The sequence below is a fragment of the Ochlerotatus camptorhynchus genome, unplaced genomic scaffold, assembly GCF_037179485.1.
Source record: "Ochlerotatus camptorhynchus isolate MF236.1 unplaced genomic scaffold, CSIRO-AGI_Acam_v1.1 ptg000116l, whole genome shotgun sequence".
Lineage (NCBI taxonomy): Eukaryota > Metazoa > Arthropoda > Insecta > Diptera > Culicidae > Ochlerotatus > Ochlerotatus camptorhynchus.
The window spans coordinates 1,222,476-1,244,118 of record NW_027040606.1 but is presented as its reverse complement, the minus strand read 5'-3'; the positions used below and the strand labels follow the sequence as shown (position 1 = coordinate 1,244,118).

The 21,643-nt window shown below is 42.0% G+C and overlaps 2 protein-coding genes across 4 annotated transcripts; both read right to left on the bottom strand.

Moving 5' to 3' along the window:
• Positions 1-751: 751 nt before the first annotated feature.
• Positions 752-15,057, bottom strand: Mitofilin (mitofilin). Of its 2 annotated transcripts, XM_065220127.1 has the most exons (7): positions 15,043-15,057; positions 5,844-5,977; positions 3,721-3,860; positions 3,446-3,648; positions 2,447-3,393; positions 2,162-2,390; positions 752-1,842 (listed from the first exon to the last, which is right to left on the bottom strand). In XM_065220127.1, exons 2-7 carry the CDS (start codon positions 5,886-5,888, stop codon positions 1,217-1,219), a joined length of 2,190 nt encoding a protein of 729 aa, XP_065076199.1. In that variant the 5' UTR covers positions 5,889-5,977; positions 15,043-15,057; the 3' UTR covers positions 752-1,216. The 2 variants fall into 2 exon arrangements, with proteins under 2 accessions (XP_065076199.1, XP_065076200.1); XM_065220128.1 differs by lacking the exon at positions 15,043-15,057 and having other exon boundaries at positions 2,447-3,306; positions 5,844-6,027.
• Positions 15,058-16,506: 1,449 nt separating this feature from the next.
• On the bottom strand, positions 16,507-18,313 carry LOC135699774 (mitochondrial import inner membrane translocase subunit Tim17-A-like). 2 transcript variants are annotated; one of them, XM_065220090.1, is made up of 4 exons: positions 18,206-18,313; positions 17,646-17,824; positions 17,200-17,581; positions 16,507-16,905 (listed from the first exon to the last, which is right to left on the bottom strand). In XM_065220090.1, exons 2-4 carry the CDS (start codon positions 17,787-17,789, stop codon positions 16,883-16,885), a joined length of 549 nt encoding a protein of 182 aa, XP_065076162.1. In that variant the 5' UTR covers positions 17,790-17,824; positions 18,206-18,313; the 3' UTR covers positions 16,507-16,882. The 2 variants fall into 2 exon arrangements, with proteins under 2 accessions (XP_065076162.1, XP_065076161.1); XM_065220089.1 differs by having other exon boundaries at positions 16,507-17,581.
• Between the last annotated feature and the right edge of the window lie 3,330 nt (positions 18,314-21,643).

Sequence of the window (21,643 nt, the reverse complement as noted above, 5' to 3'; positions counted from 1 at the left end):
TGAAATAAACACGAGTGCTCACCGGTTGGTGGTAGCACAGACAAACAGACATAACGCATTGAATATTTCTCACTGTAAAACATCGTCGCTAAAACATTACCGCCATCTGTTGAGTACACTGCGGTGGGCACTGCGCTGAACAGATGGCGGTAGTGTCTAAACGTCAAACGCAAGGGAATTGCCTATGCGCGCCACAGGTGGCGGTACTACCAACTACGATACTTTTATATTGTCCGTTAAATGCTTGTTCGATGAACTATTTGCGAGAGTTATGTCTGTTTGTCTGTGGTGGTAGTATTGAAATCGTGACGATAATTAGATCGAACAAAAATGAAATCAAAATAGTTGATAATTTATCAATGCGGTTCTGAATGAAATATTTGTTGTCGCGAGGAACATCCACATAAATAAACGGCAAACATTATAATTGTTGATAAATTTATATGCGGATATAATTGCAATAAGGAGCATGCACTGAAGTATGCGATAAAAAGTGCAAGTTGATCGATATTCTTTGCAAATATTTCCTACTATTCCGCAAATAACTGTTAGCATTGCTATTGATACTGCGAGGATAAAAAATCATGCTTTGTAAAACAAAAACGTCCTGCAAAGTTGCCAGTTCACAGGGTTTAGTATCCGCAAGACTATATATAATGACTATACTGAGAAGGTGTCAGGAACTATGTAGCAGTTGGAAACGACGTGATTCTGTGATATTAATGGAATCATAATACAACACATCGCAGGATTTCGATTTATGGTTGTGTATTAACTTAAACTGCCTTAGAGTACATTTTTCCTTTCTAAATTTTGAAATTAATTGCTTTCAGTTGATTTCATCTGGACATCTGTTGTTTTACCAAATCTAACGGTTTTCACCAAGAACTCTCTTCGCTACAGAGAAGCACCAAACTAAATAAGCCATTTTTATCTGCTGTTCCTTATACGTTTCGTTTGCTCGAAATGCCAATAAACACTTTCAAATTTCGGTGCGCAATACTTGAATTTGTGCTCCATTCTGACTACACAGAATGGAGAACTTCAACAGCTAAATGTCGTTAAACGTTGAAAAATTAAAACATAATCGTTGACTTCGCGGTCACTTACCGGGTCGAGGTTTTTTGATAGACTTTACATTCTTACGACAACACGAACTGGAAACGGTGTTGGTTGGGTGTGGACACTTAGAATAACACAAAGGATGGCTTTTTTTTTAGAGAAAACGAACACCACTGGAGGCTGCATGAGCCATTAGAGTGCTGGCAGCTTGTTGTGTTTCCAACAGCAAACGAGCTTCGTTTAGCCAATCCATGGCGGCCTTTCTTGAAGCACCCTGCAGTAGGTTCATGTACTGCACCGTCTTGACCAGATCTCCCCGATCCAACCAGTAGCGGGCACGGTTCAGAATATCGTACGTGTCTAGCTTGCTGAAATCGAATGGCTTGTTTTCCAGTTCGTCTTTGGAAATCGGAACATCTGGTTTGGCAATCAGAGCACCCTGCAGGAACGATAGGAAGTACATCGGCAGACGTGCACCTTCAGCTGGAACCAGAGCCAGCCGACGGGATACTTGTTCCACTTTAATGAAACGCTCTCGCAAGGCATCCTCTGGATACACGCCACGATTCTTTGCTGCTTCCGGAAGTGCTGTGAGCACTACACCGACCAATTCGTCACCTTCGGCAGCACGTGCTACAGCACTGATTTCATCCTTCAGAGGTCGCAGCTGTTCGCGCCAAGATTTTCCCGGTTGACCACTACGAATCGAAGACCACAGCGACTGGCAAGCTCCCCAGAGGGCTTGTGCCTGGTGTGCGCTCTTTTCGGCATCTGCGCGTCCTGTTAGGATATGAATTGACAGTATTAACAACAAGAGCTTAGCTCAGACTTCAATAATTGTATAAAACAACACGGTAGGATGGTAAACAAAGTACCTTTCATATCATCATCGATCTCTGGAGTTTGTGTTAGCATGTGATGAGGGGAAAATGGAAGTGTGGTTTTGTTGGTGATGAAAGTCGTTTTTTGGTGAAAGGAAACGGGAAACACACAAAAGAAAGACAAGAGCACATATTAGTAGCAAACACATGTATGTTTTACAAGTAACCGCAATGATTGTACAAGCAAACAATGAAAGATCAAGAAAGACCGACGTTACCTTTCAGGGCGGCATCCATTCCTTTGAGTTTGCCGAGCATGGCAGCCAGCTGCAGTTTGTAGGCTGCTTGCTCCGTGGTTATCTTCTCGTCCAACTCACGTTGGAACTTTCGCTTCATTTCAACTTCCTTTTGGGCGAGGGCATCGGTGAGGTGGTCAGTGTGCGCCTCCGACTGACGCTTCATCTGGTTGCGCAGGTTGCGCTCCAGGTCCGCTCGAATAGCAAGAAGCTGCAGCAAGCATTGATTAAAATTCGTTTTCCTAAAGCATCGTAAGAAATCCTTACCTTCTTTTGGTTCTGCAGGTTCAATTCCCGTCTTTCCTTAGCAGTCTCATACTCCAACTGGGCCTTGACAGCTTCGCTCTGATCGGTGCCCCGCACCGCTTCAAGAGCACGCTTCAACTGTTGGTCTCCCTCGATTTGCAGCTTTTGCAGTTCCTTTTGATGAGCTACCACCTGAGTGAAGGCATGTATGATGAACAAATCCAAATCTTCCTTCGACATGTCCATCTTCTTCTCTGCCAGGTTTATGCCCGGGAAAAGGGACTGGATTTCATCGATGAAGAAGTTTCGCGCCGCTTCGACCTTCTTCCAGTATTTTTCTCCTAAGTTGGCGAGGTTTCGTGCCTTGTACACATCCTCTTTAGCTTTCTTCAGGTGTTCCAGATAGGCGGCGATGTTCTCACGAGCCTTTCCCTTCAGTTCATCGGAACATTTGATCTCTCGACTATCCAACAAGCGATGTAGCTTTTCGATATTCTCGCGGGCATCGTCGGCGGCATCCTCTGCTGCTTTTAGAGCAGTATCTCTTGCGCTGGTTCGATTACGCAACAGCACCCAACTTGAAGTATCGAGCTTGTCGACGGACTCATCGACCACCTTTTTGACTTCATTGGTGTACTCTTTCAGCACCTGTACGGCCTTTCCGTATTCCTTGATGGCCGTTGCAGCTGCCACATCGATCTGGCGCTCTAGGTCACTGATCGATCTAGGTACTTCTTCAGCAGTTTTAGAGGCAACTGGTTTTGAAACTGCCGGTGCCGCTACCTTTGCTGGCGCAGGTTTCGGGGTTGGAGCGGAAATAGGAGCGGCAGCAGCTGGCTTCGTTGTAGCAACGGCAACAGCTTCTGAAGCTTTGACCTTCTCTGTAGTAGGTTCCGGTTTAAAAAGCGGAGGAGATGGAACAGGTACATGGACCGATTTCGAACGAGTGACCGGTGGTAAATCAACCTCTGTAAAATTAAACAATAAGGTCCACACGTTACAAATCTACAGTCAACTTACTCTTTTCTGTCGTCTTCTCCTCTTCCTTGCCACCCGTGAAGAAGCCGGTAACGGTGGAGGTGTAACCACTGATGGAGCTGGAAATTTCATCCAATTTCTTCGACACCTCTGCCAATGGGTTTTCCTCCTGCAGGAGCACCTTTAGTACTGGTTCCAAAGCTGGAACGTTGGTGATGAGCGTTTTCCTGAACTCATTGTCGTATCTGCAAACGGTGTATGATATGCATTTTAAATGTTATCTTATCGCCACTACGAGCATTGCAATGAAAACGCACTTGGCATACGTCACTACTCCACCGCCAACGAGAAACGGCGACAGCACAAACAGCACTTTACCGAAACCGGCTTCGCGGAACTGTGGGATGTTGGAGGTTCCTCTAGTGCTAAGACTTCGAAGCAGTTGGGCATTTTGTCGCTGAATATGGAAGGTAAAAGTCAAATGATTAAACACGTATAACGAACGCCAATGTGTTGTTCAATAAATGTCCCTCCAATTTTACACATGCAACAGTTGTTTTTTAAACCACCATAAAAGATGAATAACAATTATTGTGCTGCATAGCCCCGAACAGCATTACTCCGAATGTTGAAGACAGAATCTCATTCGAATTAATGGGGGAACTGGGCATACTGAGTAACGACATTTTGGGTAATGTAGCACAAATAGGCTAGTTGTCGACACTTGAATAACCTGCTCAAGTGTTCAAATCAGTATCGGTCAAGGGGTCTTTAACCATTCTTAATTGCTCCATTCAGTTATCTATAGTCTTTCACTAATTAGACCAATGTTTTGCTGCTTCTATTCCTTCTCGGTCATGCTATCTATTTTTTTTTGTTTTTTTGGACACCTCCTCACCGGTTTGTGCCACCCGGATTCGAAGCACTGATGCACAATTATTGTCCGGTATTCGTGTAACATTTCGAAACTTTCTGATTTCGCTGTAGAATTGAACAGCCAGCTGTTCTTTTGCAAACCATCGAAACTAGCCCTAGTAGTGTTCGAATTTTCAGGTAATCCACGCATTACCGATCTATAAAGTGATACATGATACATTTGATACGGTCAGCGGTCAGGTATAATGTTCATCATCCGTTTCATTTCTCTGTTAAGGCTGCGTCGCCATGATTCCGTAGGTCTCAGTTCCAATAGCGAGTTTGTTTTTGATTCAGTTAAAACTAGAAATCTTCAGAGTATTTCTAGTTCCAACATGGAACTTTGGTTCTGCTTGTTGTCTGTCAAACCTCAGTGTGAACATTTGATTTTGTAACATGGCTCGGGTTTAGGTTCGCACAGTCAATAAGCTCGGGTTCGCACGGATTGGAACTAGTTTCGACCTGGATAATAAACAAATTTTCTAGGCACGCACATGCCTTGCTTGCAGATATGGTTTCCACCCTTTGTAGCCGACCTACTCCCACTGCTGATCACATCGACGATGGAGCTTAGTATTCGAGATCCAGATGAGGCCACCAAACCCGAATTATATACAGCACATCGATGGATGCAAATATGCAGCTTTTGGCTGTTCACGGCTGATAAGCACCAATTTTTGATGGCGTATTTCGATGTAACACATTTCAGCGCTCTACGTAGCTTTATAATATGACCCACACAATGAGCCGTATGAATAAAAAGAGTTTACTTTACTTTCCCGTGCTTTTCTTACGGGGAAAGTAAAGTAAACGCTTTTATTCATACGACCTAATATCTTCCGACACAGAATCCTCTTGCTGCTGTCGAAGTGTCGCATCGATTTTCCTCCTGTATCTAATGTGTAACTTTGAGAATAAACTCTGTCTTTGCGTTAATCGGTGTCGGTGATAATTCGTGGTTTCGAAACTGGATCTTGAATGCTGCGATTCAGCAGCGTAGTGGAGCTGGATTCACACTCAGTGTTATGTGCAAGCGGTTGGTATTCACCGGGATATCGCATCAGATGCAGACACAAGAACTCTGTTTGTCGGCGGAAAATCCTAGTGCTAGGTCCAGATGAAAGCTGGGTATATTCGTCGGTCTGTTACGATCGCTGCGTTCATTTTGGTACCAATGTATGTTGCCCACTTATTATGTGACACACCAAACTACCCAATGCATTTTCAAACAAAACAAGACTGGCTGCTGGATGATGCTTTTCTCAAAATATGTCTTCCAATATGACATCACCGAAGCTGACTCGTAGTCCCAAATTATCACCGTCGACGGTAACCGAATTTATTTTCGTTCCCCGCGGCAGTCAAAGTGCACATTATTAGAAGCTGGCATTGATAATGACATTTCCCTCAGACTGGCTGATACTATTTGCGTGTATATTGAGTGACATAACACCTTTCTTTTGCTTTGAGCAGGGAATTGCAGCCCGTCCGATTTCGTATGGGGCACTGAAAACCCACCACCTACCTTCGATCCGTTGAGGAACGTCTTCTGCACTAGCAATCGATACATGGTTCCTGTTTTTTACGTGTTTTTTTCCAGGGTATTTTGCGGGATATTTGCACTATTTTCACCGCGACACACACGCACCTGACCGCACTCTCGAAAAAAAGCAATCAACGACGACGGACCCGAATCCGTGACGAAAAAGTAAAGAGAAGATTTTTTTCGATGTGTTGAAACTGCACGGCAGATTTTGACAGACTGATTTGTTTGACGTTCTTCGAGGGGGTTTGGATGTTTTTGGTCGAATTTGCTAGTCGAAAATTAGATTATTTTCAAATTAGAGCGAGCTGTCAAAATACCGTTTCGGATACGGTCACAAGTGGTAAATAGTATAAATACGAAGGTCCACGACTATTGTATGCAGGTGATATTAAAATATACTTGCGGATCTGTTAGATTGATTACTGTTACTTCCTTCAACGTCTATGGCTGTACGGACCTAGTTTGTACTCACATCATCATTTCTCTCAAATTCTGGTGAGATCCACACGAAAAGAAAATCAATAATTTTATTCATGTGTTTCACTTATACATTTTTGCCAAAAGATCAGCCTTATACATTCCATAAGGCAAACCACATAGGTCCTATGAGAATGCATAAAAGGTATTTGTGACCGCTTAGACATTTCATTTGACACATGATCTTCATTAACTTTTTGCAAGGCGTCTGCTTATAAGTTGACTTATACATTTTATGAATAATCAGCAATAGAAATTTGCCAAAAGGTATAAGGAGATTTCTATCCGTGCATCCCAGACGTGGACGTGGAATATATCGCGAATTGGTAATCATTAATTCACAGGCAACCAATTTGCGATATATTCCACATAAAGTTGATCGATGTTACAAAACCATTCATGGACCTCACTGACTACCATAACCATTACCATTAAAGTTCTCAATCCATAAATTAAATGGTTCTAATATAGTCCTTTTTCTGAAAATTACTCGAGAAAACATGAATTTGGAATGGTAATGGTTCTTAACAACCCATTATTTGTAAGATCCACTTCCGAAAAACCATAATACATAAGGTATTATGGAACTTTATCACACAAACGTTCATGTTCCATAACCATTTCAGTTATAGTTTTGGAGGGATAATAAACAATTGAACCATTATCGGTAAGGTCAAGTGATGGTTCGCGTTTATGCAGGTTACCCCCAGCGTATCTCTTAATTTTTTCAGGCTATGTGAACCGTGCGATGAAAATCATGTGCGTTTCCAATGGAAGCTACATGAACACTATTTTCGGTGTAGACTACGGCTTATATATAAGACAAGGTACAGGGACTAATCGAAAATCTAAAATTGCAACCGCCATGAAAAGGTGTTAGGTTTTGATCGCTTATAACTTTGTCATTTTTTGATGAAATTAAAATCCAAGTTCACCAATCGATAGCAAATATTATCGTTCCAGTTGAAAATTGGAAAACCCAACGCGATAATCGATTTTACTCTCGTTTTGTACGTTAAACATAACGTCGGACATAGTGCGTAGTATTCACACGATGATGCGCTATACATCGCACTATGTCCGACGTTATGTTTAACCTAAGGGAGAGGTGATAATACGCGGGCGAAAATGAACCACTTTTCTGTCAAACGTGAACCAGCTTCTGATTGGCCGATTTCATGTGCGTAAGATAGAGATAGAAATAAAAGAGGAAGAAGCCAATTGTCACCTCTTCATCTTAATATTTAACGTACAGAAAGAGAGTAAAATCGAATGTCATACATCTGGGGTTTCCGATGTCCAACGTGACCGACAATAACTCTACGAATCTGCTGACATAAATACATTTCCAATTTTCTATGAAAAAAAAAAATTGTTGGAAAAATGTACAATTAAAAAGTGATAATTTTGTCACTGTTTTCCTGTTTTTTCATTAAATTGGCGTTTTCACTAACCCAGACGCTAGACGTCATAATCAAGTACCACTTGGTTGCGCATCGTTCTGCTTGAAACTGTGCTGTCACGCCTCCGCTCATTTTCACTTCGGACTATGATGCTTACTATCAAAACATTTAACAGGTGGAGAACCTGTATACGAGATTTTACTCTGATTTTGAATTTGAATTATTTTATTATTGCCCCTAATTTTCAATTAATGTTGTACTAAGCACCTATTTATTGGAAATTAAATGAAAAAAGTCACTTCTACTCCTGCTTCTACTTATACTGTATTTTAAATCAGTATAAAGGAAAATGCACGAGAAGTTACACAGCTTAACGTAGTCTACGTCAACCATGCGGTCGTGTCTTGTACACAACCCCACAATTTTTGTTTGTTTGTGGCCTTCACTTTTAATTTTAAGTTAATCTGTCATTGGGGCTACATTCAGCTCAAGCTCAAGCTCATTGGGGCTACATTCAGTCTGTTGATGTTGAAAAAATAAACAAATAAGTGAATTTGGCGACACTAAGTGGAAATTTGAATATTTGATTAAAAAGGGAAACATTGCTTTCTTTATTGAACTAATAAATTAAAATATGCAAAGCAGGAAATATGTGTTATCGCACACTAGACGTTCCTTCATTTCTTCACGGATACACAAAACACATAACACGAAGTAGCTGCACTGGTCTGGATTGATCGGAACAATGGATCACTTATCTATTTGTTGTCAGGTATGTTTTACTTATCATAATTTAGTAGTTGTTTAATAGTATCCAGAGACTGTCTATTTTGGCGGGAGACCCGATTTAGTGCCAAACATTATTAAAATAGCCTTTATGTGTATGAAAATTACAATGGGATCTCGTTTGATTCCAGCTCAATTGAGGACTGCTCGAACTACGCTCTAGACAGTAGAGTGTCTCTCAGATAATGAATCTTCTGCTTAGTGGCACAAACAATATGCAAAACAGGAAATATTCAATCATTCAAATATTCGTGCCACCTCTTCCATCCCACTTATAGTCACCAACACCAATAATAAATTAAACAACAAACTAGAAAAAATATCTCACGTTTGCAAGAATGTTAAATCTCTATTAGTACCCGCAGGCAGCAGTAAGTCATTAGCCATAACAAAATGATGTCATATTTAAATCGGGTTGCCATTACTTATATACCTACTGTATCTTCTAAGTAATTTTGATTAATTTTGCACACGATTAAGTACCTGCCTGCTTCTTAAATGATGTTAAGCTCCGTGAGATAAAATTTACCACTAATCCATGGAATGACAGCAAAAATCCAGTAGGCCAACTGATCCTAACCCGGTTAAGGATCGTACATACTGGGCTTACACACGAGTTCCTGATCAAAAGAACAGACCCACCTGTGTGTGAAAGCTGCGCCATCGCCATCAACGTTAGGCATATTTTACTAGACTGCAGGAAATAGCACGATGCTCGTGCATAACATTAACCCTTCTTGCCTGCAAACAGTAACTATTTGTGAAATAGGGTAAGGGGGGACAAGGGTGGGTCATCTACCCAATTTATCCATTTAATTGAAAGTCAACATCGACAGGCTTAATGTAGCCCCAAGGCTGGTTTGAAAAGCAAACCATCATTGGGGTTGTATTGAACCTGTTGATATTGTTTATTGTTTATTGAAAAATTCAACTGACAAATACTGTCTAAATGAATAAAACTTAAACTAAATAGTTACGGTCAACGGTACGGAAAAGGCCAAGTAGCCGATGACGAAACACATCAGCTGATACATTGAAGTCGAACATATAAAAAAAGTTGTTGAATTGCCGGCTGATTGCTCGAATTGGCTCGTGTTGTGTATAATTCCGGCTCCATGGTTCCAAAAACAGAAAGTCGCGTTGACGAAGAGACCTCTCAGGGGCATACATATTTAGTTGTGACAGCAGTGTTGGGCAGTCAATGTCACCTGTAAGCAGCTTTCCAGCGAACATAGCTTGAGCGACCGTCCGTCTCACCTCTAATGGCTCGATTCCCAGGAGACGGCAACGCTCCTCGTACGGTGGCAAGTTCGTTGGGTCACGCCAGTTGAGGAAACGAAGAGCATATCTCACAAACTTGCGTTGAACGGATTCAATTCTAGTGATCCAGCTAGCATGGAAAGGGCACCAAACAACTGAACTTGACTCCAATAAGGATCGCACAAGCGAGCAGTAAAGTGACCTGAGACATAGCGGGTCACGAAACTCGTCGGCAATTTTGAAAATAAAGCCCAATTGTCGATTAGCTCTGGAGATGATGTCATTGTAGTGGATTCTGAAAGTGTGTCTGCAGTCCAAGGTAACGCCGAGATCCTTTATGTGCTCTACACGAGCAAGACATCGTCCGTAGAGAACATAGTCAAACATGATTGGTTCAATTTTTCGGTGATATGAAATAATGTTACATTTTTCTATGCTTAGACTCATCAAATTTCTTGAGCACCAGTCAGCAAAAATACCTAACATATTCTGGAGATCCCAGCAGTCCGAGAGGCTTTTAATAATTTTGTAGATTTTCGTATCGTCTGCATAGAAAACGCGGCATCCAAATGGTATCAGCAAGGCGACATCGTTTAAAAAGATCGAAAATAGTAGCGGTCCTAGGTTACTGCCTTGCGGGACTCCCGAGTTGTTTGAGAAAACATCCGATTCCGACGCGCCAATCTTGACATGTACATAGCGATTCACCAAGTAAGATCTGAACCAATCCACAGCAGTTGACGAGATGCCAAGTATCTCCAGCTTGGCCAGCAGGATATTATGGTCCACCGTGTCAAATGCAGCTTTTAGATCCATATACGCAGTATCGACTTGCCATCCTGAATCCATGCATCGCAGACAGTTAGAAGTGAACTGCACCAGGTTCGTGGACACGGAGCGCTTCGGGTAGAAACCGTGTTGTTCTGTATCGATATAATTTTTGCAGCGTGCGAACAGAGCACCATTTATGATAATCTCGAACAGTTTTGAGCAGGCACACAGGGAGGTGATTCCACGATAATTTATGACATTCCGTTTATCTCCTTTTTTGTGCACTGGGAACAGATAAGAAAGTTTCCAGCGGCAGGGGAACTCACATTGCTGTGCCGAGAGATTGAATAGCCTCGCAAGTGGAAGGCAGAGATTGGCTACACAACGTTTTAGAACTGATGACGGAATGCCGTCAGGTCCGGAGGCGAACGATAGCTTCAGTCTGCGTGTTGCGGCTATCACCATGTCTTCTGAAATGCGCGGAATAACGAAACTAAACACATCACGTGGCATCCCAACAGCAGTATCCAGCACTTGTGTTGGCGAAGCGGAGAAATCGTTGAACACTTGCTTGAAATGACGAGCAAACAAGTCGCATTTTTCTCTTTCACTATTAGCCGAGTCATTCCCGAGAAACATGGAACAAGGCAATCCGGATTCCTTCCGTTTTGAGTTGACAAACGACCAAAAACTTTTCGGATTCGTGCGAAGGTTCGCTTCCGTGCGTCTCACGTGTCGATTATAGAGAAAACGATTGTAATTTCGATAACTACGACTCGTAAAATTGAACAGTCGTTTGTAGTACGGCGAGCGAGAGTTACAATACTTTCGGAGGGCGGCAGAGCGTTGACGTTTTAGCACGCGTAGGCGTGGGTTAGACCATGCAGGCTTTAGCGGAGGTCGTCGAGCTGGGACAATGCGGAAAATAGCATCTTCCAGTGCAGCACTGAAAAAATCCACTGCATCATTCACGCTAGCGGCAGTTTCGATAAATTGCCAATCAATTTCCGCAAGCGCATTGTTCAATGCAACATAATCGGCCCGGCGAAAGTCCAAAGCGTAGCACTCAGATGACGGCGTAAAAAGAATCGGCGCAGGTAAACTAAATGACACGACGAGAGCGGGATGATCGGCATCTAGATCAATCAGTGGCTCGACGGGCAAGGAAACAGAAGTGCCCGGTAGTGCGGAATCATTTGCCAGGACAAGATCTAGCAAACGTCCATTTCGGTTCGGAAAAGTATTCACTTGTGTGAACCCGTAAAAGTTAAAACCGTCCAAAAGAGCACAGCAAGCAACCGGCATATGCGAAAGCAGTGGATCAATTAATGGTGTGCCACTGTCTGTAAAGCGCCACTGTAGACCAGCTTGATTGTAGTCACCAAATACGAAAGCGGGAGAGCAGGGACTTAATTGTGACGAAATTGACCCTAACGATTCCACATGCTCACGGATGATCGTGCAGTCGTTTTTGCGGTCGGGAGGCAGGTAGATTGCGCCTACACTAAGCTTGCTTTGTGGAAGTTCTACGACAATCCACAGCTGTTCCAGTTGACTGGAAATGGGTGACGTACTTACGTAGCTGGCTAGTCTAGTAGATACTGCAATCAGGACTCCGCCACCGCGCGATTTTTGACTGTTTAGGGCAGACCGGTCAGTTCTAAAGACGGAATAAAGTGACCCGAAAAGTTGCGATGAGTAAATTCGGTCGTCCAGCCACGTTTCCGTCAGCACAATCAAATCATATTCGGCCTCCGCAACAGCCAGGAAAAACGAGTCGATTTTAGTCCTCAGCCCACGCACGTTTTGGTAGTAAATCCGGAGACCATTCGAGGAGCAATCACGGGCACTAGAAATCGAAAGGACATCAGGTACCGAAAGTTCGGAATCACTAACATACTCGCCTGAGGTTGCAGGCCGGAAGCCCCCGATACCATCACCGACCACAGGACCGGGACGATGACGATGGCGGATGTCTGCAGCAAGCGCGACTGGGTCGGGAGGTTCGGAAGCTTCCTCAGTGCCTGTTTTAGGGTGTCCCGGATCCGAGGAAGAGCAGGTGGCGGCATAAACCTGCTGGTAGTTGGCAGGACGGATGCATGGACATGATGTGGCTAGTGTGGAGATCGCAGAACCGGAAACACAGCTAGAAGTTGAAGCGGTATCAGGCAAAGGAGAAGCTGAATCGTCAATATACTTGCCAGTAATAGCTGGTTGGAAGACCCCCGACCTACATCTACACTCAGGGCCAAGACGACTATGCAGAGCGCTGGCTGGAATAAGCGTGACTGAGGCAGAGAAATCAGGGGCTTCCACAGTACTATCTACGATGCGTCTCGGTGGTGATGGTGATGGTCCAGAAGCAATAAAGGTAGCAGCATTATTCTTGGAAATCGTGTAAACATCATGAAGCGTTGCACTGGAACACGGAAACTGATCAGGCAAATGACTGTAACTAATGTATGCATACTTGCCTGACGACGATGCTCAAGTAAATTAACAAACGTACTAGCTGACCCATCTTGCCCTACACTTAGTCCATAGATCCGGATACTTTTAAAAGTTAAAAGACGAACTCATTTTGTATGAACAGCATTATAAATAAGCTGCTTTTATTATAGTTAGAGGGTAAGATCACGATTCACCGTGGTAATCTAGATGGTAAGTGATTTTGTAATTGTAATTGTAATTTATCAACACACACCCTGATCGACCACTGTAACCCATTCTGCCGTTAAGCGAGTGTGTACCTACTGAAACCTGGCCGTAGGCCTATGCTAGACCGTAATTATTAGCAAAGGCATTATCCGAGACTCAGCAATCAAATGTCACTCCCACCGAGATCTCAGCGAAACCCTCCCCGCCGAGACCCGCACAGCCGAGCTCGGTAGAAAAAACTAAGTGTGTAGATAGATTAGTAGGAAAATAAATAAAACTACTTTATGACTCAAAGTGCAATGAATGAGCGTTAGTTTCGGGATGATTTCAGTGTTAGAGTTATGTTAGTTTTGATCCGTAATCAGCCCTGCCTGCCCCTCCAACATTAGTTGCAGGCAGTGGTTGTTAGATCATGCGGCACTGTAACTACTACTATTTTAGAGGTATGATTCGTCAAGTTTATACAACTCAATGTTTCAATTGAGGCAAACTGTCTATCTTACAATTACAAAAGCAAACCTAAACTTACAATTATATGCAAATGCAAAATGAAACTTGACAAATCATCGTCAATCCCCTTATTCCAGGGCAGGGCCTGACGATTTGAATCTAATTTTGATCAGTGAACGGGCACCATAAGGTACATTTTCTTACCATGAACCTATCATTTCAAGCCTATCTGAACTATTTAATAAATGGAAGCCATAACATGGGTTACGCTCCCCCTAAGCGGGCCCTCCGCATCCTATCTCTGTCTTATCTCAAATACAAAATGCCAATGGTATGAATGTATCTATATATAACTTGGAAATGACGTACAATCAAATAAACCCGTAACCCACTCACTTGGCCAGGATCGTCCAGTGGGCAGTGCGCTCTACACTCCAAGTTCCCTTTTTTAAATTTACCGCAAATTTGATATTTTACCCATTGAGTGTTGATTAATCACAATGAAACATTGTAACAGAGGTTGAGGTTACTAGTGTATTAAATAAGCTAGGTCCTATTTAGGATTATATCTGAAAAATCCAAATCTGGCCAACGCCCACCCTAAACCTAACCCTGTTCTAATCCACCTGAAATGACTAACGAATGGAAGACTTTGACTACCCAGCCATTCAATAGTCTCATTCCGTGCCTTATGGCAACTTGATGATTCTATTGCGCTCATCTTCTGGCACCACCCAGGGACCTAGACTTGGTCCTGTACCCAATGCTTAACTTATCTCCATTCCACTCAGCTACTCGCAATTCCTTGTGATATAGTGGGCGGAATATTATTATATGAGACAATTCAATGCAGACGTCTTTCCAAATTTGGCAGGTCGACAGGTAATCGGTGAGTTACCACGATAGTTGCTATTCAACAACTCGACAACGTCTGCTATGAGAATTTCCCATTGCAGACGCCAACGAAATGACGTCATCGAGCTATCGATCAACTACCCTGGTTATCGCCTGGTACCTTATAGCACGATGCTAGGAGGCGAACCGGAAGAATCGATGAGTTTCCTCCCACGATTCACCGTGGTAATCTAGATGGTAAGTGATTTTGCCTCAAAATGCAAACAAATAATGTATTGAGTGATATTACAGTCTTTCGGTACTAGTGCATATAAGCTACACTGATAGGCAAAATAAAGTGCCCACCCCATCATTTTTTGAATTTCTCTCATTTATTTGGTTCAAATTAAAGTAAATACACTGTAGTATTTTTTATATCTTATTCTTTATATTCTTTTTAAGTTTCACTTATAGAATACCAGATAAAAAGAAGAGACTGACTCGAAGAAAAAAAAATCAAAATGGGTGTAAAAAAGAACAGTGACAAAAAAAAGTGCCCACTGCATTTTAACTCCAGAAAACATAAAATAAAGTAAAAGAATACCAGCCTAATAGTTAATGTGTCCTCCTTTGGCCTTCAGGACCAGCTGCAGGCGCTTCGGCATGCTCTCCACTAGATTCTTCAGGTGCTGTGGATCTAGTTCTTCCCAGGCGCGCTCCAGGGCTTCAAAATAGTTATTTTTATTGGTAACACCAGTTTTGTCAACCCTGGCATCGAGAATCGCCCACAAATTCTCGATGGGGTTGAGGTCCGGGCTTTGTGGAGGCCATTCCAGTGGTTTAATTCGACATGACCGGAAGAAAGACTTAGTCTTCTTGGCAGTATGCTTCGGATCGTTGTCCTGCTGGAATACGAATTTCTCCTCAAGGCCCGTCTGGATCAGCGAAACTTCCAGATTTTCCCGCAGGATGTCGATGTAGGAATCTGCCGTCATTATCCCGTCGATTTTCACCAGGCTTCCCACTCCACCCCACGAAAAGCACCCCCAGACCATCACATTTCCTCCTCCATGCTTCACCGTGCCTTGTATGTGGCGCTCCTGAAGCTCCTCACCCGATCTACACCACACACGAACCCGTCGCTTCCGGTTGAACAGTTCGAATTTTGATTCGTCCGTCCAGAGAACCGTTTTCCAGAACTCTAGGGGCTTATCAGCATGCTCCTTAGCAAACTTAAGCCGTTTGACTTTGTTTGCCTTGCTGATAAATGGGCGCTTCCGAGCAACTTTGCTGTTCAACCCCTGTGCTACGAGACGGCGACGAACAGTTCGACTGGAAACTGTTAGCTGAAGAGCCTCCTGGATCTCGCGGACAGTTACCTTCGGGTTCTTCTTCACTTCACGCATGATCTTGGTGTCCGTTCTCGCATCCGTTTTGCGCATCCTGCCTCTGCCAGGGCGATCCACCACTGATCCGAACGATTTCATTTTCTGCAGAATTTTCCCGACCGCTGTTTTGCTGATATTGTACTTCCTAGCGACAGACCGGTGCGATTCACCGTTTTGCACATCACGAACAACCAATTTTCGGATACACACGGGAATTGCTTTCGAAATCACTACGTCCTCCATTTTTTTCAACTGATTCAAATGCGATCACGTGTACAAATGCACCAGTTCCACCCGTTTGCTTCAATACATGTCAAACTTTCAAAACAAAAACAATCGAGGGGTTTTCCGATGGAAACTTATCGAAAACATACCGATTTTTGAAGTGGGCACTTTTTTTTGTCACTGTTTTCTTTTTCAATCCAAATTGATTTTCTTTTACTTCAAGTAAAACTTTATATTTTCAGTATTCCATAGGTGTAACTTTAAAAGAATAATAAAGGTAAGACATCGAAACAGACTACGGTGTGTTTATTTGAATTTGAACCAAATAAATGAGAGAAATTTCAAAAATGATGGGGTGGGCACTTTATTTTGCCTATCAGTGTACGTCAGTTTGAAATAATCGAATTTTTATTTGCTCTTAGCTTTATATACAGAAAAACTAGGTCTAATTTTGCTCATCCGGTTCAGAAAAAGACAGAAAAAAGTTGACGATACCATATAGTCGAGCTCAGTGAGAAGGCAGAATTTTACTTAAACTGCCTCTCCCTGATGGGTGTAGCTAGACCTTTTCGTTCGTAGTTTCATTTCGGCATCCAAAGCTGCCGATAATCGGCGCATTTCCCAGAACACTATTCTTTTTCCCCATTTATGTTTGCTTAAGTTTCGCTAGATTCTACAATTACACAGTCACAAGAACGCGCACAGTCATCCATTTTGCTTACGCTTCCCGGGTTTTCACATTCTTCGAAAGGATCAAGCTTCCATTCTAACCGAATCCTTTTTCTTTCCCTGGAATGTATGGAAAAAGATAAAAGGGAGTCACTTTCAGGATAACGATCACAGGAAGGTATTGGTGGCTAGCTATCGATTAGACTAGAAGAATGGGCCTTTCGTCTCGAAACCTATCCTAACTGCAACTCACTGACCACATAATCACGAGAGCCAAAATTGTGAGTGTACGCACACATTCATTTACCTAGCACTCAATCTTCAGTCAAAAAATGTCCAACTTTAATTTTAAAATTTTAAATTATGAGAACTAAAGCCGACGACAATCTTATTGATAATTTTGACCTGACTGACCGAAACCAAATGGCATTGATGAGGACGAGCCGGACTGCGCCGACGTAGCGTTCTGCGAAGGATCGCCAAGCGCCGAAGGGTCTTCAACAATCGGTTGTGAACGGAACTGTTCAGCCGAAATTCTCGTAAATAGGATTCCTACGCCTTCAATCAAAGCAAGCAGCACTCCACCGATGATTGCACTTCCTGCCATGGCACCGACACCGTTACGTGCCGCCAGAATACCACCGGTTGCGGCTCCACTGATGATAGAATTCCAAGGATCTTCCTTCTTACGGAAATGCACCAGAGTGCAGTCAATCGTACTGAACATGCCACCCCAGACAGCGAAATTCCCTGCGATAATCGGAGAGCGGGATTTGATTGCCGTTAAGCTGCCAACCTATTATTTTTTTAAAATAATTTAGCAAAAAAGATTCAAACCCAAAATGCATTAAAAACCATACCAGTCGTCTACTGAATCCAGAAGGAGCATTTCGGAAGCCTTTGATTGCCTGGAACACGCCACCACCTATACAGCCCATCGCAAACGCACCACCACAATCGTCTACAATTCGGTACGGACATGGTTCTCGAGCGTATTCCTCCATGGCTGATTATTTGTTGCTATTGCTGTTTCGTTTTTCTGAAATTATAAATATTTTGGTTAGTGGCGAATTTTACTGCTTCTACCTTACAAGCTTCTCAGTGCAGACGATATCAGCAGCAATCAAAATATGATTCGTAGTACAAATTTTGATTAAAATTATATAACCACTCGATTTATTGAGAGATCCTTTGTTTAATAGCAATGATCCTTCGCTAGATTCACTACACGGCTCTAATTTTAGGGAACATACGCATATAGCGAATCATTACGCAAATTGTCATTTTTCAAGGACCCCATGACAGTTGCCGAGCACAATTTTTACACCAAAATTTACACAAGAATTTCATTAAAATACACTCAATTTATCCAAAAATACATGCAGTGGCGCCTAATCACGTAAACAATCTGATTAATTACCGTAATTTAGAGCTAGTAATTCGAAAATTTCACAAATTATTCCACGATCACGTTTGTTACATCAACTTTTTTCTGTTCTTTTCGCTGATTTTCGTTTCCCCGTGCTCTCGGCGAGCAACGCGATGTCGATCGATTGTTTTTGACAGATGGACATGAATCATCCCTCGATAAAATTAAATATCGACTGGTTTGCCTATGAAGCAAAACTAGCTGTGTTCAGGACAAGATTTATATATATAAGGTTCAGCCCAACAGGCAATACTTGTTTGGGTTAAAGCCCTACAGTAAAAGTATGGACGACTGTCACCAGACGATGAAAATTAAACTTGTTCCTGTTCAAGCTTTTTCAACTCGTGTCTATTGATGTCTTTTTGCAGGAGTATCAGGGAAAACAACGAACACTTCTGGAGAGAGTTGACCCTAACTCTGACATTTTCTAGCTAAATATTCTCATAGATTTAAACCCCTTTTCCTTAATGAATGCTGGTAAATAAAATGTTGCTTATCACGAAAGAGTTTTCTCATTTTAGGCATGTAGTGCAACAAAATATGAAACCTCTTTGACCGATTTTAAGAGATTGAGTTTTAATTTTCATGAGCTAAATTAATCTTCTGAAAACATTTGGCCAAATTCTTACTTCCTTAGTCTTGAAATCACACCATCTAGTGTTTCCTTCCCGGGCAATTTACCAGAATTATCATTTCCCGATTCCCAGAAAACTAGTTTGACTTCCCGAGAAGCAGTTGATTTGTACGAAAACCATGTTAAACATATATTATATTAAAAATGACCACACAACTTTTGGGGAAAATTGATAAGACATTTCCGGAGAAAGTTTGGCGAATCTTTAGTGCGAAGTCAGGAAAGCTTCCTGGCGAAGAATCTTTCAATCGAAACAGGTACCCGCTTCTGACACAAACTGTGAGAAACTCCCGGGCGAAGTTAGAAGAGACTTCCATGCAAATTTAGGCAGCCGGATGAAACTTTCAGAATAATTCAGAAAAGTTTTCCGTGGGAAGTCCGGATGAAATGGGAAATAGTTTCCACTTCCAGCGGTAGGACTTCTGATTGTAATCTAGGACTTCTGATTATAATCTGATACTGTTGGAATGAAAAGATGATGAAACTTCCGTTGAACAATGGACGAAGGTGGAAGATTCTACCAGGGCAAGTTTAAAAAAAAAAAACTTCCAGGGGATGTTGGAAGAAACTTTCGTGCAAAGTCAGACAAAACCTCCCAGAGTAATCATAAGAATCCTTCCGAAGAAGCTGGACGAAATCTTCAAGGGGAAAAATTGTCCGAAAAATCTTTCGGGAGAAATCCTGACGAAGTTCAAGTTTTAATAAATAACTACCGAAAATATTTCCCGATTTCCGGGAAGAGTCTTCAGCTATTTTAAGATTCCCGGGTAATTATAAATGGCTGGGATATGGAAACACTAACACCACCACATCACCAAAAACTTCAAAGACATTAAACTTTTGCCATCCATCCTAGAAAGCAAAAGAGACCTAAACATCCCTTGGCTTGGACAAGAGCCATCTAACTTGGATCTTTTAATGAATGAAAACTAAATCTTGAAATCAAAACATTCTGTCAGACGGGGATTGATTGATTTTTGATTTTGATTTTATGATGTACAAGGGGGTCAGGGGCCATGTCACCGATGTGAATATTCACACCATCCATAATACACCAGGGAAGGGGAGAGGAGTGAGCAACACAGCATCTTTACCCATGGGGGTTAAAAAAGTTCTGCGAGGTACACTTATGGTGAACCAGCGGCTCAGGGATTGTAGAAAGGAAAAGGGTTGGGTAGGTTTAAAATGCAGAATTAGATGCCGTCACGATTGAATGCGCATGTTTAAACAACGTTGATCCAGGTACCTATCATATAAATTTGCATATAATCTAGTTATGATCATTGTCAATAATACTTACATTTCGATAAAGATGATCCTGCCTACTTTACCTGTTATGTGATATTTATCATCACAGAGTCCAACCTTGAATCGCAGACCAGGTCCACTAACAAAACACTCGTTCCGAGAAGGGGTTTATGGTCTTCTTCTTCTTCTTCAGGTTCGCTCACCACCCGGAATGAAGGCTCGGTGCGGTTAGTAATATCAAACAGTGTTACATGCAAACGAAAAAACGAAAAAGAGATACAACCAGGATTAGTTTTTTAAAGTAATAGTTTCATCTGAATACCCAACTAACCATATCTCAGTGACATTGTACCACTCTGAACCCACACCTAAAGCTATTTTGTGATTATGGTTACTTTGGTATTCACATGAAATGTTGTGCAAGTACCAGAAGTTCAACAACGCCCAACTATGGACAGCTCAATGTTAATACCATTTACTCTTTGAATCAGCTTACACCAACATGATAATCTACTAAGAAACATCTAAGAATGTATAGAGATAAAGTTCAAAAATACAGTTTTAACTGAGTGTACTTTATAAACGTCAAACTGTCCAATATTTGACCCTGCCAACACACGGCGCCTGCACGGCAATGTAGGCCGTCAGAATGGTTCATCGGTTGCGAAGTGAAGTGCTTCTTAAACTGAAGCGATACATTTCTCAATGTTTCAACGTTATCCTAACGTAAACTTAATATTATCACCCATATGCCTGTCCACGCCCGAAACCCATCCACCACACAAAATCAAATAAAAATGTTTCTGTATGGCAAACTCGTCCAGACATAAACGAGAATATGGGTGTATATCTTCACTGTAACAACTACGGGTAATCAACGAAAATACTTGCATTTTACTCAGGCACTTTTGAGCAAACTGCAATCACTCTCTCATACTCGAAATGTACCACGACCAAATTGGCACAACGACGCCCTATACGCTCTCTGACCAAAGCGCAGGGCTGTCAGACGGGGATTGTTTGAACATTATTTGATGAAAAATATTAGACTACATTGTTTGTTTTTGAGTAAATATTGAGTAACTCAAATTTACTCACTGCAAATATATTAACTCTGAGAACAGTTGTCTTACCCCTAGTTCAGCTGTTTATGGTCCCATTTAATAATACTTTCTTATAAGGGATGGTCCATTAATTATGTCACGCAAATTTGGCCCATTTTCAACCCCCTCTCCCCCCTTTGTCACATTTTTTGTATGAACCTTAATTTTTTTTTGTATGGCTCGTCACAGTTTTCAAAAACCCCTCTCCCCCCTAAATGTGTGACATAATTAATGGACGACCCCTAACAGACTATGTAGAAACATTAGCCCGAAGTTGTTTGGCATAATGCATAACATTTTGAATAAAAATAAACAGTGGAGATTTTTACTTCTTCTAAACATGAGCAGTTCTTTCGAGTTTTACTGTTCTTGATTTTGTGAGTCAATATGTAGGGGGAAATGGCGTAAAACGCGCCAGCGGGGTAATAGGACCAAAAGCATTTT